The sequence below is a fragment of the Chelonoidis abingdonii genome, chromosome 2 (assembly GCF_003597395.2).
Source record: "Chelonoidis abingdonii isolate Lonesome George chromosome 2, CheloAbing_2.0, whole genome shotgun sequence".
Taxonomy (NCBI): Eukaryota; Metazoa; Chordata; order Testudines; family Testudinidae; genus Chelonoidis; species Chelonoidis abingdonii.
This window is the reverse complement of record NC_133770.1, coordinates 185865201-185885199: the sequence shown is the minus strand read 5'-3', so window position 1 is coordinate 185885199 and position 19999 is coordinate 185865201. Positions and strand designations below refer to the sequence as shown.

General features: G+C 42.4%; 1 protein-coding gene across 5 annotated transcripts in view; it reads right to left on the bottom strand.

Moving 5' to 3' along the window:
* Positions 1–19999, bottom strand: part of DTNBP1 (dystrobrevin binding protein 1) — a 177735-nt gene that overhangs the window by 116062 nt on the left and 41674 nt on the right. For all 5 annotated transcript variants that reach the window (XR_004372590.2, XM_032772605.2, XM_032772603.2 and 2 more), the window contains exon 6: positions 13570–13702. Coding sequence is in view for 4 of the 5 variants with exons in the window: in XM_032772605.2 (XP_032628496.1) it covers positions 13570–13702 (133 nt within the window). In the remaining variant the exon portion in view is untranslated. The remainder of the gene's footprint in view (positions 1–13569; positions 13703–19999) is intronic.

Below are 19999 nucleotides of genomic sequence, written 5' to 3'. Positions count from 1 at the left end.
CCCCCCGTGTGGTTTGTTATATCAAAGTCCTTTTCTGTGACCAGTCACTTTTATTGTTCACCTATTTTTGCTGTTTAAGTTTTTCAAGATTCTGTCAAGACACTTTAAAAAAAAAAAATATTGGGCCATGTATAAGGCCCTACTTAATCTGTGATACCACAGAAATTCTGGATCCCGCAACATTAGGCTTCCACTGCAATTTTGATTAGCCTCCTTTGCACAGTCCATAATTTTGCATATATTTTGAGGTTTGCAACACACATTTCCCTCCCATCCCCCATTAGTACAGCAGAACCCTTTTTATCCGAGCTGATAGCAGCTACAGCTCCTGCTGTCAGCCCCATACACGGCAGGGCTCCCGCTATCAGCCTCGTGCGTTAATGACTAATACAGTTGCAGCAAAATGCCAGTTTTCAAAAAGTATTAGCAGGCATAACATAATACTTGACTGTTTATATTGTTCCAGCAAAATTTTCTTAAAAACAAATACTGCCATTAATAAAGGCCTATTGTTACTTTTCCGCAATTTTCCACTTCTTGTCTGCAACTCGGCCGCAATTATTTGACGATCATCCTGCAATTCAAGTAGGGCCTTAGCCATGTATTTATTCTTATTTAACTCTATAGTTCGACACTTTTCCAGAATTTACAGTTGTGATCTCAATTTCAACTCCAGTTAATCTATAACTGCTATTATATCTGTCACAGAATGCAGAAAAGAGCATTTGATTCTTTATTCAGCCCTCACTGTAATTAACTCAAATACCTATCTGCAAGATGCCAAGCATTGAGAGCTGAAGGTTTGCTTTAATCTCAAGGTCTCTTTCCCCTTGGATAGATTCCTGAAGTACAGCTCCTCTTGCCTATCTAGGGAAACCTGAAAGGTGGCAGTAGTGTAAGCTTGACATACTCCTGATTAAGGCTGAGTCTGTCACAGAGGTCTCAGATTCTGTGAGTTTCCAGGACCTCCACAGAAGCAGCTTGGGCAGGCCTTAGGCCAGGCGCACTGGCTGCTGCTAGGATAGTCTTGGGCCACCCCCCCCCCCCAGCAGCAGCAGGGGGTTGGGTGTGGGAAGGGGTTCAGGGGCAGGGCTTGGGGTGCACGAGGGGGTGACAGCTCTGGGTGGCACTTACCTCGGGGTCTCCCCAAAAGTGGCAACATGTCCCTTGGCTCCTAGGTGGAGATGTGGCCAACTGGTTCTGCGCACTGCCTCTGCGTGCAGGCGCCGCCCCCGCAACTCCCATTGGCCGCAGTTCCCAGAAAATGGGAACTGCAGAGCTGGCGCTCAGGGCAGAGGCAGCATGTGCAGCCCCCTGGCTGCACCTCCGCCTAGGAGTCAAGGAACATGTCACTGCTTCCAGAAAGGCTCACAGGTAGGGAGCCTGCCAACCCTGCCCCATGCACACCCTGCAGCAGCACTGGTGCTAGGCAGCACGCCACCATTCTTCTCTTCCCCCTTCTGCCCCCACCACCCAAGATTTACTCAGAGGTCTATACTACAAGTCATGGACATGTCACAGGCCATGAATTTTTGTTTACTGCCCAAGACTTTTACTAAAAATACTCATGACTAAAATGTAATCTGTCTTCTGATAAAAAAACAAAACATGAAGCCTCCTGAGTGCTTAAATTAAAATATATATAAAATGTTCATAGGTTAAATGCACACTTAAAATACTATATTTGAAATGTGTAATTTTTTTGGCAATGCAATTCAAATATCCTTTTTAAAATTATGCAGTAGCTTTTAACTCAGATTCCAAAAGTAATAAAAATAATCACTCTCTCACATTTGATGTAAGAGCTCAGTGTGAAACGGTATGTAGCTGCAGCACTTTCTAGGATTAAAGCATTGCAAGCAAGCATAAATTTTACTTTTCCAGAACTACATTGCTAGGAAGCAAGACTGTATTGGTAGAGCCTATCAAACTGATATTCTTAAGCTAAATTTTCAAAGATTTTCTGTATAGACTAGCTCATTATGTACATCAGGCAAGAGAACAGTTGACATTTTTAATGGGATACATCAGGCATCAGGGAATAATATTAAAACAGATTGCAGAAACACAATCTGACATTCTGGCCAACATCACAAAAATGGCAGAAACATTAGAAAGTTATGGAAAACTCTGGAGAACCTCTGGGTTTATTTTTAGTTCATAAGTTAAAACTAAGTGGATTTTTTTCAGTTTGGCGAAGTCACTTTTCCAGAGTGTTTCCTCCTCCCCACCGCAAACACTAGAAAAACATTGTGGAAAAATCCCAGTAAGTTTTACGAGGATGTGATCCACTTTATACTCATTTATTGCTTCAAAAGTGTGCATATATTGTTCAAAATGAAAAGCTTGCAGTTTTGTAAGTAAAACAGATCACCAGTTGAGTCCCCAGTCTACCAACTTGCTAGACCTACCACTCTTTTGTATTTGCTTTTGGTAAATGTATCATAAATCTGTTCGCTTTCTTAGGAACTATGCTATTATGAAATTTCAACCAAACAAATTTGAATGTTCTGAAATACTACTCATGTCGAGCAGGCTGGACAGAAATGCTGATCTCTTAAAAATGGACAAAATTGTGAATTCATCATCTCTCCTGCTTTCAATGATTTTGCTTCCACCATTTTTCTGTCACTTTGATGCAGTCTCCATAATTTTCTCTGTGTCTTGAATGACAACATTTGCAAAGTGGATCAAAGAATCTTGCAGGGTTTTTTTTCCCCAGATCCAGAAGAAACAGAATTGAGTAGAAACACTTTTTTTTCCTGTATCTATATTTGTAACCACTCTTCGGTACACTTCCATGTTCAACTGACCATCTTGCACTCATATCAATATGGTTTCTTTTAGTTCTTGTTTTAATTCCTCCCTCTCCTGCAGCTGAAACATGTAGTTTAAATCTATAGGAACACATGGAGGGCAAAATGCTTCTATCATTTTCTTTAAATTGCTAAGTTGAGGGCAGTATTATAATAGTAGCGGTTTTTATTTGTTTTTAATAGATTGATTACCAGTTGATCTTTGCAATCTTTGTGTGCAGAAAAACAAAAATTGCTCCTTAATTAACTGATGTGGCAAGCTGCTGAAAATACTGGTATAGGGACTTCTGAATTATTTTTATGGATACGTTTTGAATACAACCATCAAAAATGTCTCCTCCCTTGCAGAATCATTGATCTCTATCTTCTACTTCACTAGACAAAAAGTTTTACATTTGATTTTGAAGAATCAAAACAGAACTATTTTCTGCACCCTTTGGGACAACAGATTAACATGAATCCTTTTCTGCTACATACATCTCGATATGTAAAGTTTACTTTGGAGAGTTGTTTTAAATACTTCAGTCCATTTCATCTCGCTTATTCATGTAAGCACTTCAAAGTGACATTTGAGATAAGAAAATTAGATCCCCTGGGGGAAAAAAAGAGCCCACTGTGTCCTTCTTGGAGGAAAAACAAAATGAATTTTTTCCCAATCCTGTCAAATATTCTTCATAAATATATAATACATAATTTAGTGACTCTGTCCTAATGAGGCATCACAAAAGTGATCTGAAAGGCTTTATAGCTGACGACATCTGAGATGGTGCCCTCTCTGTTGCAATTTGTATCACTAGGACCTGACTCAAGGAATGCAGCTCCCTGCACCACATAAGCTGTTAACTTTTCCTGCCACAGCAGGGAAGATGCAACATCTTCTGGATTTTATCTTGGATTGTGATAAGCAAGTGATGGGAAATATTTTTAAAAATAAAATTGCAGAGAAAAACAATCTATAACTTGTCTTAACACTGTATGTTATGAATTCTGAGTTGCAAACAATATTCTGTCTTGTTTGAATGTCTATACTTGTTTGAAAACACACTTCAGCTTAGCTTTCAACTTAATGGCAATATACTGAACTGCTGCACTGTGACTTTTTACTTTGTCAGAGGAACATTTGTTCATTGGTTCCCACTTACTAGTTACATAGTCTCTCACACACACACACACACACACACACACACACAGTTAATTCATGCTTACCATTCATATGTTACTGATGCAATTTCTCTCTCTTTTTTTTTTTATTACGCTTTCATTGCTACCTACTCTTTCCCTGAAATGTCAGTTGTGCCTGCTGGCACTGTACTATAGAACTTGATGTTCTTCTTTAAGTATGTGTCCGTCTATAGATATGCACGCATCTGAGGCGTGAGAAATCAGGCTATTTTGAATAGCAGTATCTGTCAGGGCCACAAATGCACCACGTGCCTCCTTGGGTTTCCACGTGAGCATATAAAGGGTGGAGTGACCACAACCCTCCCTCAGTTACTTTTCCTTCTCCCTGCCACAGGCAGTAAGAGGTAAGAGTGTGCGTGTGCGTAGAAATCTTTCATTTCCCTCATTTGTTAATTCTTTTAATTTAGACATTCCAAAAAAACACTAGGAGACGCTGTGTACAGTGAGGCAAGCCACTTTGTACACATGCACCCTGAGTGTCCTTGTGTCCTGCACCAAACACACAAAAGGGTAGATTGGGCCATCTGCCACTCAGTTTCCTCCCCACTGAAGAATGCTGGGTGGTTACGGACTTTTAGGTAAAAAGGATGGAGGGTGAGTCATGAAATCAGCATATAGAAAACATCTGAAAGAACTCCAGTTACTAAACAGGTAAGTAACTTTCCTTTTTTCAGCAATGCTGCAGGGGCTGCCTGAGCTCTGGTGAAGTGAGCTCAGAAGTAAGAGGATCCACCTTAGCCAACTCAAAGCAGGTTCTCACACAGTTAGATATCTATCTCAACAGTGTCTGAGGTGAGCTGGGTTTGCCTTTCATCCACTCCAGGATGGAAAAGTCTGGGTGCAGATCAAAGTCATCAATCTGAAAAGTACTAGGAGGTACCATAGATTTGTCAGGGGATGACTAGGACAGCAGAATCCAATAAATTAACTGAATGAGATAGGATATCCCTGGTAAATCCTCAGGTTGGAGGGAAATCTAAAGTGGCTGTTGCTCAGAAGCAGCCTGAGTGACGGAGTGTAAATTACTCAGGGTACAATCTGGACTTATGGACAGCTGTCTCCCCTCAATTCTCCAACCTGGGGTGCCTTTTACCCTGCTTTGTTCTGAAAACCACCATTACTAGTCTGCTTGCGCACAGCCTTCAGCATGTAAATCACTCCCAGCTACACTGTATGCGTGCTATAGCCAGCCACTCACAAATTACATTACAGGACCACACCAACAAACTCCCAGTCCCACACTTTCCCCCAGACACATGTGCCTTGTACTGCCCTCCTGGACAATATAAGTTCATATAAAATCCATCATTTATTAACAGAAAAATGATATGCACAAATCTTATCTTGTTTCCCCAAACACTTCAATCCAAACACACAAGGTTAGATAAAACAAGAAATTGACTACAGAAATATTTTAACTAACTACAAGTAATGAGGCATATAATTCAGAATTGATTACAAAGAAATAAAAGGTAAAATGCAACTAACACCTAATTTAACAAGTCAAGTCAAGTCAATACAAAGCAAAGGTCTCTCTCACCACATGTTCCAGCAGTCTTACTAGCTGAACCTCTCTGAGCCAGAATCTAACTTCCGCCCCCGCTTTCCCGTCCCATTGCTTCCTTTCTTCTTCGGGTGTTGATAATGCTATGGATAGAGAGCAAGGCAGAGATTATCTGGAGCATCTGTCCTCTTTTCTTATAGCCCTTTCTCTAGCACAAGAATCATCTCTGGCTGATGTTCAGAAAGTCTGTGGGGCCATGAACTTTAACTTTCTTCTTTGTCAAAATGTAGCTTTTTTTGCCCACACCCTCTCTCCTGCCCAAGACTGGCCACTTACTCAGGTGTTGGTCCATTTGAACTTATTGACACCTGGCTGAGGCGTTAGCTAGTCTTTTATCTCTGTGGAATTTGTTTGTGACTGCCTCCCAGAACATGTTGGAATATGTCTTTGTAATATTATACAATGGAATTTATATCTTTACATATAACGTTGCCCTACATTTAACCAGGACAATAATGATCAGCAAATCAAGTATGCTTTGTACAAAATTTAATATGGTTTCGTAAAAGGGGTGAATAGAGAGGTACAGACGGTCACATTGAGTTATAGATCAAAAAGCTCTATAAGGCAGAGGTCTGTCCAGGTAATCCTCCCTTCCATGAGAGATCGATGGCCCCCAATCAGTCACACAGGTATTGAGGGTAAGTGCCTGGTGGCCATGGACAGGAACCAAGGTCTGTGCCCAGCTCAGTGAACACCGCATCTGTTGACAGACCAGTCTCTAGATCAGAGGTCGGCAACTTTTCAGAAGTGCTGTGCCGAGTCTTCATTCATTCACTCTAATTTAAGGTTTTGCGTGCCAGTATTGCATTTTAAAGTAATTAGAAGGTCTCTTTCTATAAGTCTATAATATATAACTGAACTATTGTTGTATGTAAAGTAAATAAGGTTTTTAAAAAGTTTAAGAAGCTTCATTTAAAATTAAATAAAATGCAGAGCCCCCCAGACCAGTGGCCAGGATGGTCCGAGTGCCACTAAATATTAGCTCACATGCCGCCTTCAGCACTCATATCATAGGTTGCCTTCCCTTGCTCTAGATCCACTATCTAAGAGGGGAGACGGTTGCAAGGTCAACCAGCCTCTCCTGTGTCATTGTGGAGCGTAGATGTGTTTTTTTATTACTTCGCTTGGAGAAGTGCATTCATCCCTGGCAACTGTTACAGGAAGTGTTAAATATGCGCAGACCAACAAAGCTTTGGAAAGAGGGTTGGTCAACTTATTTGTCACATATTTCCAGACAAGCCTTTGGTAGTTGAGTCCTGCTTGAAATGCATCTCTGAAAGGGCTTTTCAGTCATCACCGGAAATCACTTCACATCAATATCACACGTCATTCCATGTTCACACTTCTTCTGTGCCCTCTGCATTGCTGGGTGATCTTTCTTCAGTATAGTGAGGAGTTTTTGGATATCATACACCATCCCAATATATTGCTGTGTTCTTTGAGCTGCCATGAACTTTTTTCAGCTGACTTATTTGCACAATCTAGCACGCTTGGTTAAAGAACTCAAAATTGAATTGTGTTTGGGGGTCTCTGATGGATATATCCCGTGCCTCGTAAAAAATGTCGCTTCTTTTGATGCTCTTGTATTCTTGAATGAATGGGAATTATAGCTTCAAGTGTCAAGATTCCTCTGCCAACCTTCTGTGCACTCTTCAGAACATTTTGAAATCCCTCATCTGAATTGGTAAGACCGGCAGAGGCAAACTTTTTGGCCTGCAGGGGCGCATCGGGTTTTGAATTGTATGGAGAGCGGTTGGGGAGATTTGTGCCTCCCTAAACATCCAGGGCATGGCCCGTCCCCCTGCCTCTTATTCCCCCCACGCCTCCTCACTTTATCCCCCCCCCATCCCGACGGGTCCACCCTGGGACCCCTGCCCATCCACACAACACTCCTACTCCCTGTTCTTCTAACCACCCCAGAACCCCCCACACCACCCATCCAACCCCTGCTCCCAACACCCTGCACTCCTCCTCTGCCCCAATCCCTTGCCCTGAGCTCCTTCCTGCACACCGCACCCCCTCCTACACCCCACACTCCCTCCTGACCACCACCCTGAACTCCTCTGCCCTCTATCCACCCCACCCCCCCCGGTTACATCCATCTGAGATGGAGATATGGATATGTAGTAGCTGCCAGGTCACCTGCACTCTAACTGGAAGATCAGGCATCTTTCTCACCACTCACGTCCTCACTGGGGCTGGAAGGCTCACCATGAACATTTGCGTCTGTGTATCTCAGGAGAGCTCCTTCCTGCTTAGATAGAAAAGCTTCCTTTCTTTCTTTCTTTTTCTGAATGCTGCCCCAGAGGGGCATTTTCTTCTTTCACTCATGACTGCTGTTCTGTGCCAGCTATAGTGGCTCTCAACACTCAGTTGAAGAGGACAAATAAGCAGGCAGGTAGCAGGGCCTGAGTGAGGGAAGATATCAACATCTTAAGGGCCTAACTGGCTCCTACTACTTCAGTTGACTGCCTGTTCTCCTCAAGTGGGTTCAGGGAAGTGGTGCTGGCCAATGGAAGGTGCTGGGGGGTCACGCCAACGACAGAGTGCCGGTAGCGATTGTACTCCGGTGTGCCGAGCATAAGTTAGTGCCTACTCCATGTCTCTATTTTTTCGTCCTGGGTTTGAAAGACCTGCAGATTTTACAGCATCGCTGATATGGGATTCGCCCAGGCAGTGGAGACAGTCGAGCGTGTAGGTCACTTCTGGGCATCAAATGCCTACAAGACTCGCACAATTTAAACCTTGGGGCCCGGAGCATACTCTGGCTCGAACTCTAGCTAAACTAGAACTTTTAATGGACTAACTGAAACAGGTACTACTGAACAAGACAAGATTTGGGACGAGCTACAGCAAAGCTGGAGCGAGTAGTTCTGATGCACCAGTACGTGGCAGGTAAACAAACTGGCCCGGCCTGCCACGGTGCTTAACCTGGTGAGCCGCGTGCCAGAGGTTGCTGACCCCTGGTGTACACCATATTGAGAGAGATTAGAGAAACAGTTAAGCCTAATAAAAGTACCAAAGCTCATGACTGAGCAAATTAAATAGCCACTGTGCAGAGTCTGACTTTTAAGCATATTATGGTTACAGAAGATATGCCTAGCCATAAAACAAATAAAGCAGGAAAACGAGATAAAAGAGAAAGGTTAAATAAAAAGGTAAAAACTTATTCAAGCCAAAAGAGATTCTTCAGAAAATGAAAAGCCAACCCTAATGAAGCCAAAAAAAAGGATAATCTACAGCACAAAATATAAGACAGCTATTAAATGGAGGAGGGAAACCGATGGACAAATAGCCAAAGTCAAAAACAAACAAGAAATTCTTTAAGTACATCAGAAACAAGAAGCCTGTGAGAGAATTACAAATCTACCCTGAAAACAAATTTCACTTTGAGTCTATTATATTTAAAAACAATTTACCCCTTAGTTAAATGGATCTGTCTCTTTAAAATGTCCCCAGACAAAATAGTCCTGCCAAGGATTACAATAATGTTAAATGCTCAGCTCCTAAAAAAGATTACCCTACCAATAATAAACCCAGAATTTTAGATTTGTTCTAATCAAGAATAGCTTCCTTCCTTTATCTTTCTGTTGGCTCTGTTCTTAAAAGCATGTATGGACCTTAGAGAACAAGAAGCCTACTTGTTTTTCAAAGAACTTCAAGTGCAACAAACAGTCCTGTCAATTTCAAACCCCATGAAATTAGTATGTTTGAAACCAGATAAGGAACAGCGTAACATGCACACATATTCCTAACTGCAGGAAATTTAGAGACTGCGCTCCAAATTTTTTCACTGATCAGTCACTCAGCCTAGCAGCTGTGACACGATATTTAATTGTATGTGTTATATTAGCCCCACCTGATTTTGGAAAATAGTGAACTATAAAAAAATTTTAAATAGAAATGTGCAAATCAATTAAGTGTGTAGTTGTTAGATTACCAACATCTGGAACCATTAGTACAAGATTAAAGTGAGTAAAACCTTTGAAGTTTTCTTATTCCTGACACTGCTACTGCCTTGTCATCTGAAATTTACCTACTGATTTCATTAGTGACCAAATCTTTTAGGTTTTTCTATATGGTTATTTCTGGTTGTTTTATTGCATTATTCTTCATTTTGCACCAGGGTCCAACTGTACAAAGGGCTGTACAAACACAGACAGTTCCTGTCCTTTCTTAGGCCACGAACCTACAGCTTGTTGCATGCAGGTATATTCCTGTGCCCACATGTAATCAACTGAAGGATCAGGGCCTAAACAGACAAAACAGTTACAATTTAGAATCAAAACTTGAGAGAGTAATGCTCTGATAAACTAAACAGGCTCTGAAATGCATTATAATTAAGGCTATGTTTAGGTCACAGATTCCGTGACTTCCAGAGACCTCCGTGATATTCTCTGCTTCAGCCCCAGGGGCTGCGGGACTCGAGCTGGCAGCCAGCAGGGCCCTGGCAGGGTTCCAGAGACAGCAGCAACAGGGCCCCTGCAAGGTTCCAGCGACAGATGATAGACTCCCGAGGAGGCCCTCCTCAGAGTCCCAGGAACAGGCGACAGCCTCGCGCAGGGAGGAAGGGGGATGCCTCGGGCAAGTGGCTGGGGTGTCCCATTTCCTCTTTGGGAAATATGGTCACCCTGCAGCTCCCAGCTGCCCTAGGCAGAGGACGTTCCTACAGCTTCCAGCTGCCCTGGGAAGTAGGGGAACCCCACAGCTCCCAGCCACCACGGTGGCAGGGGAAATCATGGAGCCGCAGCAGCTAAAGTCACAGACAAGTCCAGGCTTCTGTGAATTTGTTTATTGTCCATGACTCTTACTAAAAATAACCATGACAAAATCTTAGCCGTAATTATAATCAAATATTTAAGCATCTTGTTGAAGTAGTAAACTTCTAAAACAGTTACTCAACACACAATGGGAAAACATAAGTCATCTGACATGGACTAGATAAAGAGGTCCATTTCTGAGAGACAGTTCTCCCATAACTACTGTGAAATGAATTTTAATGGTTTAATGTTGACTTAAAGCATTATTTCTTTCCATTCTAAATTTTATAACAGAGAGGGATCTTCCAAAACACTACACTATGCATAAGGCCACTAATCATTTAAAAATGGCGTATATCATTCATCAGGTATAATTTATGTTGTTTTTTTGTTATTTTGGCTACACATAACTAACATCAATCAAACGATTAAGTATAAGTATGCCAAGCAAGTTAAGCTATTTATAGAACTGACAGCTGCTTAGTAAACTTAATAGATATTTTGACACCTTGGAAAATAAATTACTTCCAAAGGGATTTCTTTGAAAAGATACCTGCATGCCTCAACACATATACTGAATAAAATCCTCTCAGAATGCTTCAGAAGGATTAATACATTTAACTGGATTCAATAATATACTTCTTTACATACAAGATTTTAAATAGTTGTGTGGCAAATTAACTAGTATCTGGGAATTGGTAGACTGGCACTCTTCAGCACTATACCTGCGCCAAACAAGGTGGTGATGAAAAAAACTGAGTCCACTATTGGGTAATATTGTCCCAACAGAGAATGTATGGCTGTCAATTAATTGCAGTTAACTCAAGCAATTAACGCAACACAAATTAACTAAATTTAAAAAATTAGTCATAATTAATCGCAGTTTTAATTGCGCTGTTTAACAACAGAATACCAATTTAAGACTATAAATATTTTTGGCAGGTTTCTACATTTCTCAAAAACAAAACAATGTAAAATTTGAGACCCTGCAAGTCCACTCAGTCCTACTTCCTGTTTAGCCAATCGCTTGGAGAAAACAAGTTTGTTTACATTTATGGGAGATAATGCTGCTTGCTTCTTATTTATAATGTCACCTGAAAGCAAGAACAGGCATTTGTATGACACTGTTGTAGCTGAGGTTGCAAGGTATTTATGCGCCAGATATCATTTGACGCTGAACATTCATATGCCCCTTCACACTTCAACCACCATTCCAGAGGACATGCTTCCAAGCTGATGACACTTGTTAAAAAAACAGTGTTAATTAAATTTCTGACTCAACTCCTTGGGGGAGAATTGTATGTCTCCTGCTCCATGGTTTTACCCATATTCTGCTATATATTTCATGTTATGGCAGTCTTGGATGACAAACCAGCACATGTTGTTCAATTTAAGAACACTTCCACTACAGACATGAAAAACTGCAGAGATTTTTAGAGGTTTCTAAAGATAGATACAGCACTCAACCTAAGATTTAAGAATCTGAAGTGCCTTCTAAAATCTGAGATGGATGAGCTGTGGAACATGCTCTCGTAAGTCTTATAAGAGGAACACTGTGATGTGGAAAGTACAGAACTCGAACCACCAAAAAAGAAAATCAACTGTCTGTTAGTGGCTTCTGACTCAAATGATGAAAATGAACATGCATCACTTGTGCACTGCTTTGGATCATTATTGAGCAGAACCCTCATCAGCATGGAAACATGTCCTCTGGAATGATGGTCAAAGTTTTACAGTAGTTTGTTCTTGAGTGCAGTTACGTAAAAAATTCTACATTTGTAAGTTGCACTTTCACTACAGTAATTGTATGAGGTGAAATTAAATATGCTATTTTATCTTTTTTACGGTGAAAATACTTGTAATCAAAAATATAAAGAGAGCACTGTACGCTTTGTATTGTGTTGTAACTGAAATCAGGACATTTTAAAATGTAGAAAACATCCAAAAATATTTAAATAAATGGTATTCATTATTAACAGTGCATTTACAATTGCAATCAGTCATGACTATTTTTTTCATCTCGTGATTGTCATTAATTTTTTTAATCATTTGACAGCCCTAGAAAAAAGTGATGCTCTTGTTCTTAAGGCACTGGTCTGGGAACTAGAAGATCTGGGCTGAGTTCCCAACCCTACCACAGATTTCCTGTGTGACCTTGGACAAGTCACTTAGCCAATTTGTGACTCAGTTCCCCATCTATTTAACGGAAATAATGAAGCTTCTTTTCTCCCACCCTGGTCTTTCTATTTAGCTTCAATCCTGCAAACACCTGCATATATGCTTAGCTTTACTATCATGAGTAAGGTTCCGCTTTTGTCATGGAGGCCACAGAGGACACGGATTCCGTGACTTCTGCAGCGACCCACGCGGCTGGTCAAGGAGCTGAATGAGCAGCTCGGGCAGCCCTTGCACCAGTCATCTTCTGCTGCTGGGGCAGTCTCCGGCCACTCTCCCACCTCCAGGCAGTAGGAGTTTGGGTGTGTGTGTGGGGGGGGGGGGGGGGGAGGGGCGTGGCGGCTCAGGGCCAGGGATTGGGTGGTGCTTACCTGTGGTTTTATTCATATTTAACTAGAAGATTTCTCTTAGACACTCTCCTGACAAAACCCCAAAGACCCAGAAAGTGATTAGTCCATTTCTAGCGTCTTTTTTTTGCTTTAAGAGACTCTGCATACTCCTACTTATTGCTACAAGTGGAACACTCTAGGACAGTCCATGTAAAAAACAGTGACAAGTGAGCAGTAGTGGCAGCAAAGGCCAATTTGGGAAGAGCATTTATTAGAGGCAGAGGCGAAAGGTGGATTAGAGAAAAAAGTAGTTTCTACTTTGTAGATTAGAAAGTATGAAAAATACAGGTATGGGATAAAGAACTTTTTTTAAAATGACAATTAATTGAATGTTTTCTTAGTGCCTTTATTCCTATTGCTTGTGGCAAGCAACAACTGAAATTCAGAGGAATCATTTTACCCACGTCTGAACACTAATTATACACTGATGTTTTTCCAAATGCATACTCTGCATACTTCACTAACAGCAAAACAAATATGTTAAATGACCCTATTGTAGATCATATGTCAACTGCCATGGATAACCCTAACATTTACAAATTATTTGACAACAAAATGGGCCACATCCTATGATAAGGAAAAGCATCAAGATCATTTTACATTGAGAATTAAAGGTTTATAAACTAATGGCTTGATAGTTATTTTTATGTTACCATTCATAGCATTTGTAGTTTAGTTACCTTTTTGTTTTCTTGTAGTTTTCCAGCTGCAGTGCCTGCATATGTTTGTACCTTTCCAACTCACACTGTCCACATAGGTCTTCAAGATGCAACAGATGATTTTCCATTTCCTTAAAGTTTACCTCTAGCTGGGCTGCAAGAAAAACAAATATTAGCCAAGCTTCATATATATATGAAAGATAAACATTTTTCCCAGTGAACCAGAGGCAAGTATTAAAATTGCTTAATATGGTAAAATTATGCATATATTTGCATTTATCTGCTTTTTCTGGGTCAATTCCAGTCCAGGTAAGCAAGAAAGGCACAATAGACTCCTATGAACAGGTATTATAACCATGATTCAGTTGCCCCTTGTGGTCAGATACCAGGCTGCTGTATTGGATTCAACCTTTGGATTCCATGTGCTTTTAATCCTGAGTCTTAGCGCACCTACACCAGAGATGGGAAAACTACGGCCCGCAGGACCCTCCTGCCTAGCCCCATAGCTCCTGCCCCCAGACACTAGTCCCCTCCCCCATAGCTTCAGCTCATTGCGCCGCTGGCGCAAAACTCTGGGCAGCGGGGGCTGTGAGCTCTTGCCAGGTAACACAGCTGCAGAGCCCAGGCCTGATCCGATGCTCTGTGCTGCACGGTAGCATGGCTGACTCCAGCCAGGCAGCACGGCTGCCTGTCCTAGTCCACTGGGCGACACAGCTGTAGTGCCATCAGCCACCGGTGCTCCAGGCAGCATGGTAAGGGAGTAGGGGGGGTTAGATAGAAGCAGGGGAGTTCAGGGTGGTGGTGTGGATAGGGGTCGGGGCTGTCAGAGAATGGGGAACAGAGGGGTGAATGGGGGCAGAGGTCCTGGGGGGGGCAGTCAGGAATGAGAGGAGGGGCTGCATGGGACAGCAGGGGTTCCGGGGCAGTCAGGGAGAGGGGTAGTTGGATGGGGCAGGAGTCCCCGAGGGGGGGCACTCAGGAATGAGGAGGGGTTGGATGGGGTGGCAGGGGCAGAGGTTCCAGGGGCGGTCAGGGAGAAGGGGTAGTTGGATGGGTCAGGGGTCCCCCAGGGGTAGTCAGGAATGAGAAGAGGGATTGGATGGGGCGGCGGGGGGCAGTCAGGGCAGGGGTTCCAGGGGCGGTCAGGGAAGTGGGTGGGGATGAGGCAGGAGTCCCTGGCGGGCCATCAGGGGGCAAGAAGCAGGAGGGGTTGGATAGGGGCCGGACCCACCTGGCTGTCTGGGGAGGCGCAGCCTCTGCTAACCAGCCCTCCATACAATTTTGGAAACCCTCAGGCCAAAAAGTTTGCCTGCCCCTGATCTACACACTGCCTTAGTCCAGCCCTTCATGCACGCTCCCACCATCCAGATTCTTGGGATGTGGTATTCCACAGCCCACATGACCATGCCCCAAGACTGTGCTGTCCCTCCAAAGGCTCCCCAGTAGTTTAAGCATGCCCTACCAGAGCTCCACTGCATGGGCACTCCTATTTACAGTTTAACTCATTGTGGACCCTGTGAAAGCTAAACCAAACGGAATGCACAGACTTTGCAAAGAAACTTCTAAACCAGAGTTTACTTATTAGACAAAACACAGAAGTTACAAATCCATCCCACTCCATCTACTCAGTCTTCTCTTCTCTTCCTATTCAACAGATGGCCCATGACAGCCACAGACTCAAGAAGCTCCGGCCCTTGAAGTTCTGGCCCCTTTTGTTAGGTGACCTCCCAGGCAACTTCAAAACCTGACAGTTCAGCCTTGGGTTCCAAAGTGAGAAAACTAATTCCTCTGGATTCCAGCAAGCCTAATGTACTAAGGTGGACTCATTTGAATGAAGAACAAATCAAGGCAAAAGATTCTTGCTAGTTTTCCCATTGCTACCCTCCCCATTGCTAGCCCATCCGTGAGGTGAAGGGATTTCTTCTAACACCTCCTGGGTGTCCCAGCCCAGGCTGAAGACTACACAGCAGAAGTGAAGGTATAATATAGGTTACAATCAAAATGAAGTTCACAGAACAGAATGGAGTTTGTAGATAGCATGCATCTGTATCAGTTTGCCACAGTGGGTAAACTGGCCGCTGACCAGTCCTCCCAATCCTGGAGATGAAGAATCCTATATGTGATGGGAGATGAGGATAGAGACAACTCAAGCAGCATTGAACTCCAGCAACCTAACGCAGATCCTAACCATTTTTCCCCTTTGCTCTGGGATCTCTGAGGGCTGCAGTAACCCTCATGCAACAACAACAAGCAGGAAAGAGTGCAGAGAAGTGGTTCAAAGATGAAATCTCCATGTGTTTTGGATGCTCAGCAGAAAGGATCATCAGGCTGAAAAAGAATCCGTCATCTTGTCTGGCTGACAGTTTCATTTTGGCTGTGTTAAGCTGGGGACTATCTTGGGCTATACAAGCTTTTCAATTTTCTTAGCTGTCACTCAGCCAGAAATTGCAAATCCCAATGCCCACTAAGAGAGCGGGGAGCTACCATTTCACAAACAACTCACAAGCTTGCCATATATGGCAGCCAGACTCTGTGGAATTCAGCACTGTTTCAGCCCCTCACCAGAGCGCATGGGAGGGCAGCCGCTGGCTCTACACAGCAGCTTCAGAGAGTGAATTTCAGGATTCACCGAAGCATCTTTCAAGCATTGCTGAGCTACTGATGTTTTCCACACTGCACATGTTACTAGGACCAGGAATTGATAACTTTTGAAAGAAAGGAGTTTTCTTTACATTACTTGTTTGTATGTACATTAGTTTTTGAATCTTGCTTGATTAGGAAGATAATTTTAAAAAACTGAACATGTGTTTTCTGGAAAAATGTTTTCACTCTTAGTCCTAAAAGATTAATATTGTTGAATGTTTGTCTACCACACGCTATGCTAATACATTTCTATGCTTCACAAATCCTGGTGTATGCTTTTAAATTATGTACACTTCTACCTCGATATAACGCTGTCCTCGGGAGCCAAAAAAATGTGACCACGTTATAGGTGAAACCGCGTTATATCAAACTTGCTTTGATCCACTGGAGTGCGCAGCCCCACCCCCCAGAGCACTGCTTTACAGCGTTATATCCGAATTCGTGTTTTATCGAGGTAGAGGTATAGTTTGAAACTGTATTTATGTGCATCTATAGGCTCCATCAATGAGCTCTGACAGTAATACATCTCAAAATGGAAAAAAATTAGAAATAAAAAAAACAGTATTTATGTAGGGCAGTGTTTTATGAAGCATGCACTGTACCACCCTGCAGCAGCACCCCTGGGAACAGGGTGAAGGACGGGACAGCATACAGGCCTCTCAGTTGTTCTCTGGACCTCAGCTTTCGTTTCACAAAGAAGTCAGTCTCTAGTTGTTATGGTTGCAAAGAAAACCATGAAAACATGACCCAGGTGTCAATGATGCCTGTCTCAGTCTACAAACCGCCTCAAACAATAGCTCTGAAGTGTCAACTGCTCCATTCATTTCCATAGCTTCTAACTCAAATGTCAATGATAGTACTGTAAAGGTCACTATTGTTAACTCATTCACTGCTCAAAGCATGGAAGAAAACAGAATATTAAAAGGATCTAGATAATCTTCTCTTAATTTTGTAGTGATAACATGGCCTATGTTGACCTAACTTTCATCAGCATACAGCCATCAGTTATAAAGTCACATGTGTGTATGCACACTTGACTCGTTCTGTCAGCAGCACGTCTCTTCATCAGGAGCACTTGTACTGATTGTATTGTCCGTGTGGGGCATTGTGGGACAGCTCCTGAAAGCCAGTAACAGTTGACTTAAGCAACACAATGTCTGCACTGACATTGCGTAAACCTAATTACATCAACTATGACTCTATGCCGCTCAGGGATGCAGTGTTATTAAATCAGTGTAAAGAAGCACTTACATTGGTGGGAGCCAAATTTAAATGAAGACACTTCCATGGCTGGGTCAACGCAAAGCAGCTTACATTAACCTAACCCTGTAGTGCAGACTAGGCCTGAGTGACTGATCATTTTGGTTTAATGCCATGTGGCAGGAATGAAGGGGGAGATGCAGTTAGTTTCATTTTCTTGGAGAGACTCAGCTTTCCAAAGTTTGGTAAACGTTAGTGTGGGGTGTTAAAAGTTTTCCTGCTGCTTGTTTGGAAAGTTCTGCAAAACTATTATTTCCAGATCTGTCATCGTAAAAAATGACATCCAGAATTTATGGCAAGGTTAACTTTATGATACTTCACATCATAACACGATCTTTTGTTTGCACAGCATGATGCTATGCTGCGTTTAAGGGTGGGATAGCACATCCTTTCTTAACCATCATTTTCAATAATTTAATTTCTCTAGAGGTTTTAGACTGATTTCTCTAGTTTGTTCTCACAGCTCAGAATATCTTTTGTTTGGAAAGTGTAATAAAAATCTGTTGAGCTATTTGTGTGCATAATACACATAGCCTATTCAGTATATATTATGACTCACACCTAACAGTTTGTTATGACTAATCTATATTAGTCCAAATTATATTAGGTTTTCAAAAATCTAAAAATCTTCATTACTTATAAAGTGATATATTTACACAAATCACACCAACATTTAGAGCTTTGCGAAGGACTACTTTTAAAAATAAATTAAAGTACTAGCTATTTTGCTACATAAGTGACTCAGGTGGAGATCCGTCTGCTACTAACCAAAATGGTCCAATAATCTTGAAGGCAAACTTTTTTCCCCCACACTGCTCAACCAGAGATCATCTAAGCCATGAGGTGAAGAAATTGTAAACTGGGGTGCAGTGGCTAGGTTTGGCTCTGAGACAAGAGATCCTCAATCAAAAGGCAGAGCTATAGCTGATTAAATTGAGAGTTGATGTAGGTCCATGTACCAGTACTGTTTTGTCCAGGCAGAAGATACAAGGATTAAGATTGCCTCATCTCTTCTTAGCCTCCTGATTATCCTCAAAAGTAACAGAACTAGAGGGAATGCAGCAGATTACTCAACCAGGGAAGTAGTAAGCATTTATCATGGGGTCAGGGCTGTGACCTGCCCTGATGCAGAACTTTGGGCATATGTTGTTTAGGATGGTTGCAAAGGACGCTATTACCAGGTACCCTCATGGACAGAAAATCTCTTGCAGAATCTCCTCCTTTACTGACCACTTATCATGCTCTATAAAGTGTCTGCTGAGGAATTGTGCTATACTGTTTATCACTCCTGGGAGCTGAAATTTCTTTAGTGATATGTTGTTCTTTTATGCAAAAGTTCAACTTATTTTTGTCATGAAGTGATCCACTTGTGGATCTTGCATCTCCCTGCTTGTTCAGATAAAACACAGCAGTTTGTTGTTAGTGAGAACTTGAATCACCTGATTCCTGATGGTAGTAATGAATTTTCACAGGCGCAATGAATGGTTCAAAGCTCCAATACATTTATATGGAGAGAAGACTCTTGTGATGTCCATAGTCCATGAGCCTAAAAAGCTGCCACAGATGGGAACCTTAGCTCATGATGGATGCATCTGTTACAAGAGTCATTGTTAGCTCTGGTGGTAAAGAGCCCATTTGCAGGTGTTCCAGGGACCTATCCACCAATTCAGTCCCGAAGCACCTATGCAAGTGAGCAAATCAGCATGTCCATAAAGCATATGCTTGGATGGTATACTGAGTGAAGCCAGGCCTGCAGACATCCGAGGTGAAGTCTGGCATGCTGAACATGTAGACACCTGAGCCCATATGCCCCAAAAGCTGAAGGCAAGAATGTACTGCTGTCCATGGGTCAGATTTGGGGTTTTTACAAAGGAAGACTGAAACCTGTCCTTTGGAAAGAAAGCCTTCGTGGGCACAGTCCAGTTCTGCTTCTACAAAATTAATTTGTTGTGTTGACAGTAATGTCAGTTTCTCTACATTCAACTTTAGCCCCAGATGAGAAAAGAACTGTGATAAGGATGCTGTTTTGTACATTTCCGTTTGACATTCTTTGTGCTAATCAATCAGCCAGGCAGGAAAATATGTGCACTCCAAAATGATGCATATGGGCTGTTCCTACTGTCATAGGCTTGGTGAACACCCTCAGTGCTGAGGACAGACTGATGGGTAGCACTGTGTATTGGCAGTGCATGTTCCTAATTACAAATAAATACACTTCCTATGGCTTGAATGTACTGTCACACTGAAGAAATGAACCAGGTGAGGTAACCCCTCCTTTACTGTGTTAAGCACCCATTGGTCAGACTCTAACCTCTGTAAAAGAAAAATGTCATAACAATTTGGGGTTCACTCAGACCAATAAAGGATTCTGCCAATGCCTGTTCTGTAACCCCAGGTACTTCTGTGGAATGCAGTTTGGCTCAGAGCCCTGAAACCAGCATCATGTTCACAGCACAATGGCATCACCCTGACTTCATCAGCTTGGTTACTTTTTACAGGGGGATCTCAACAGCCCTTCCCATCCCCCTTGTAGTCTCTAGTCCCTCCC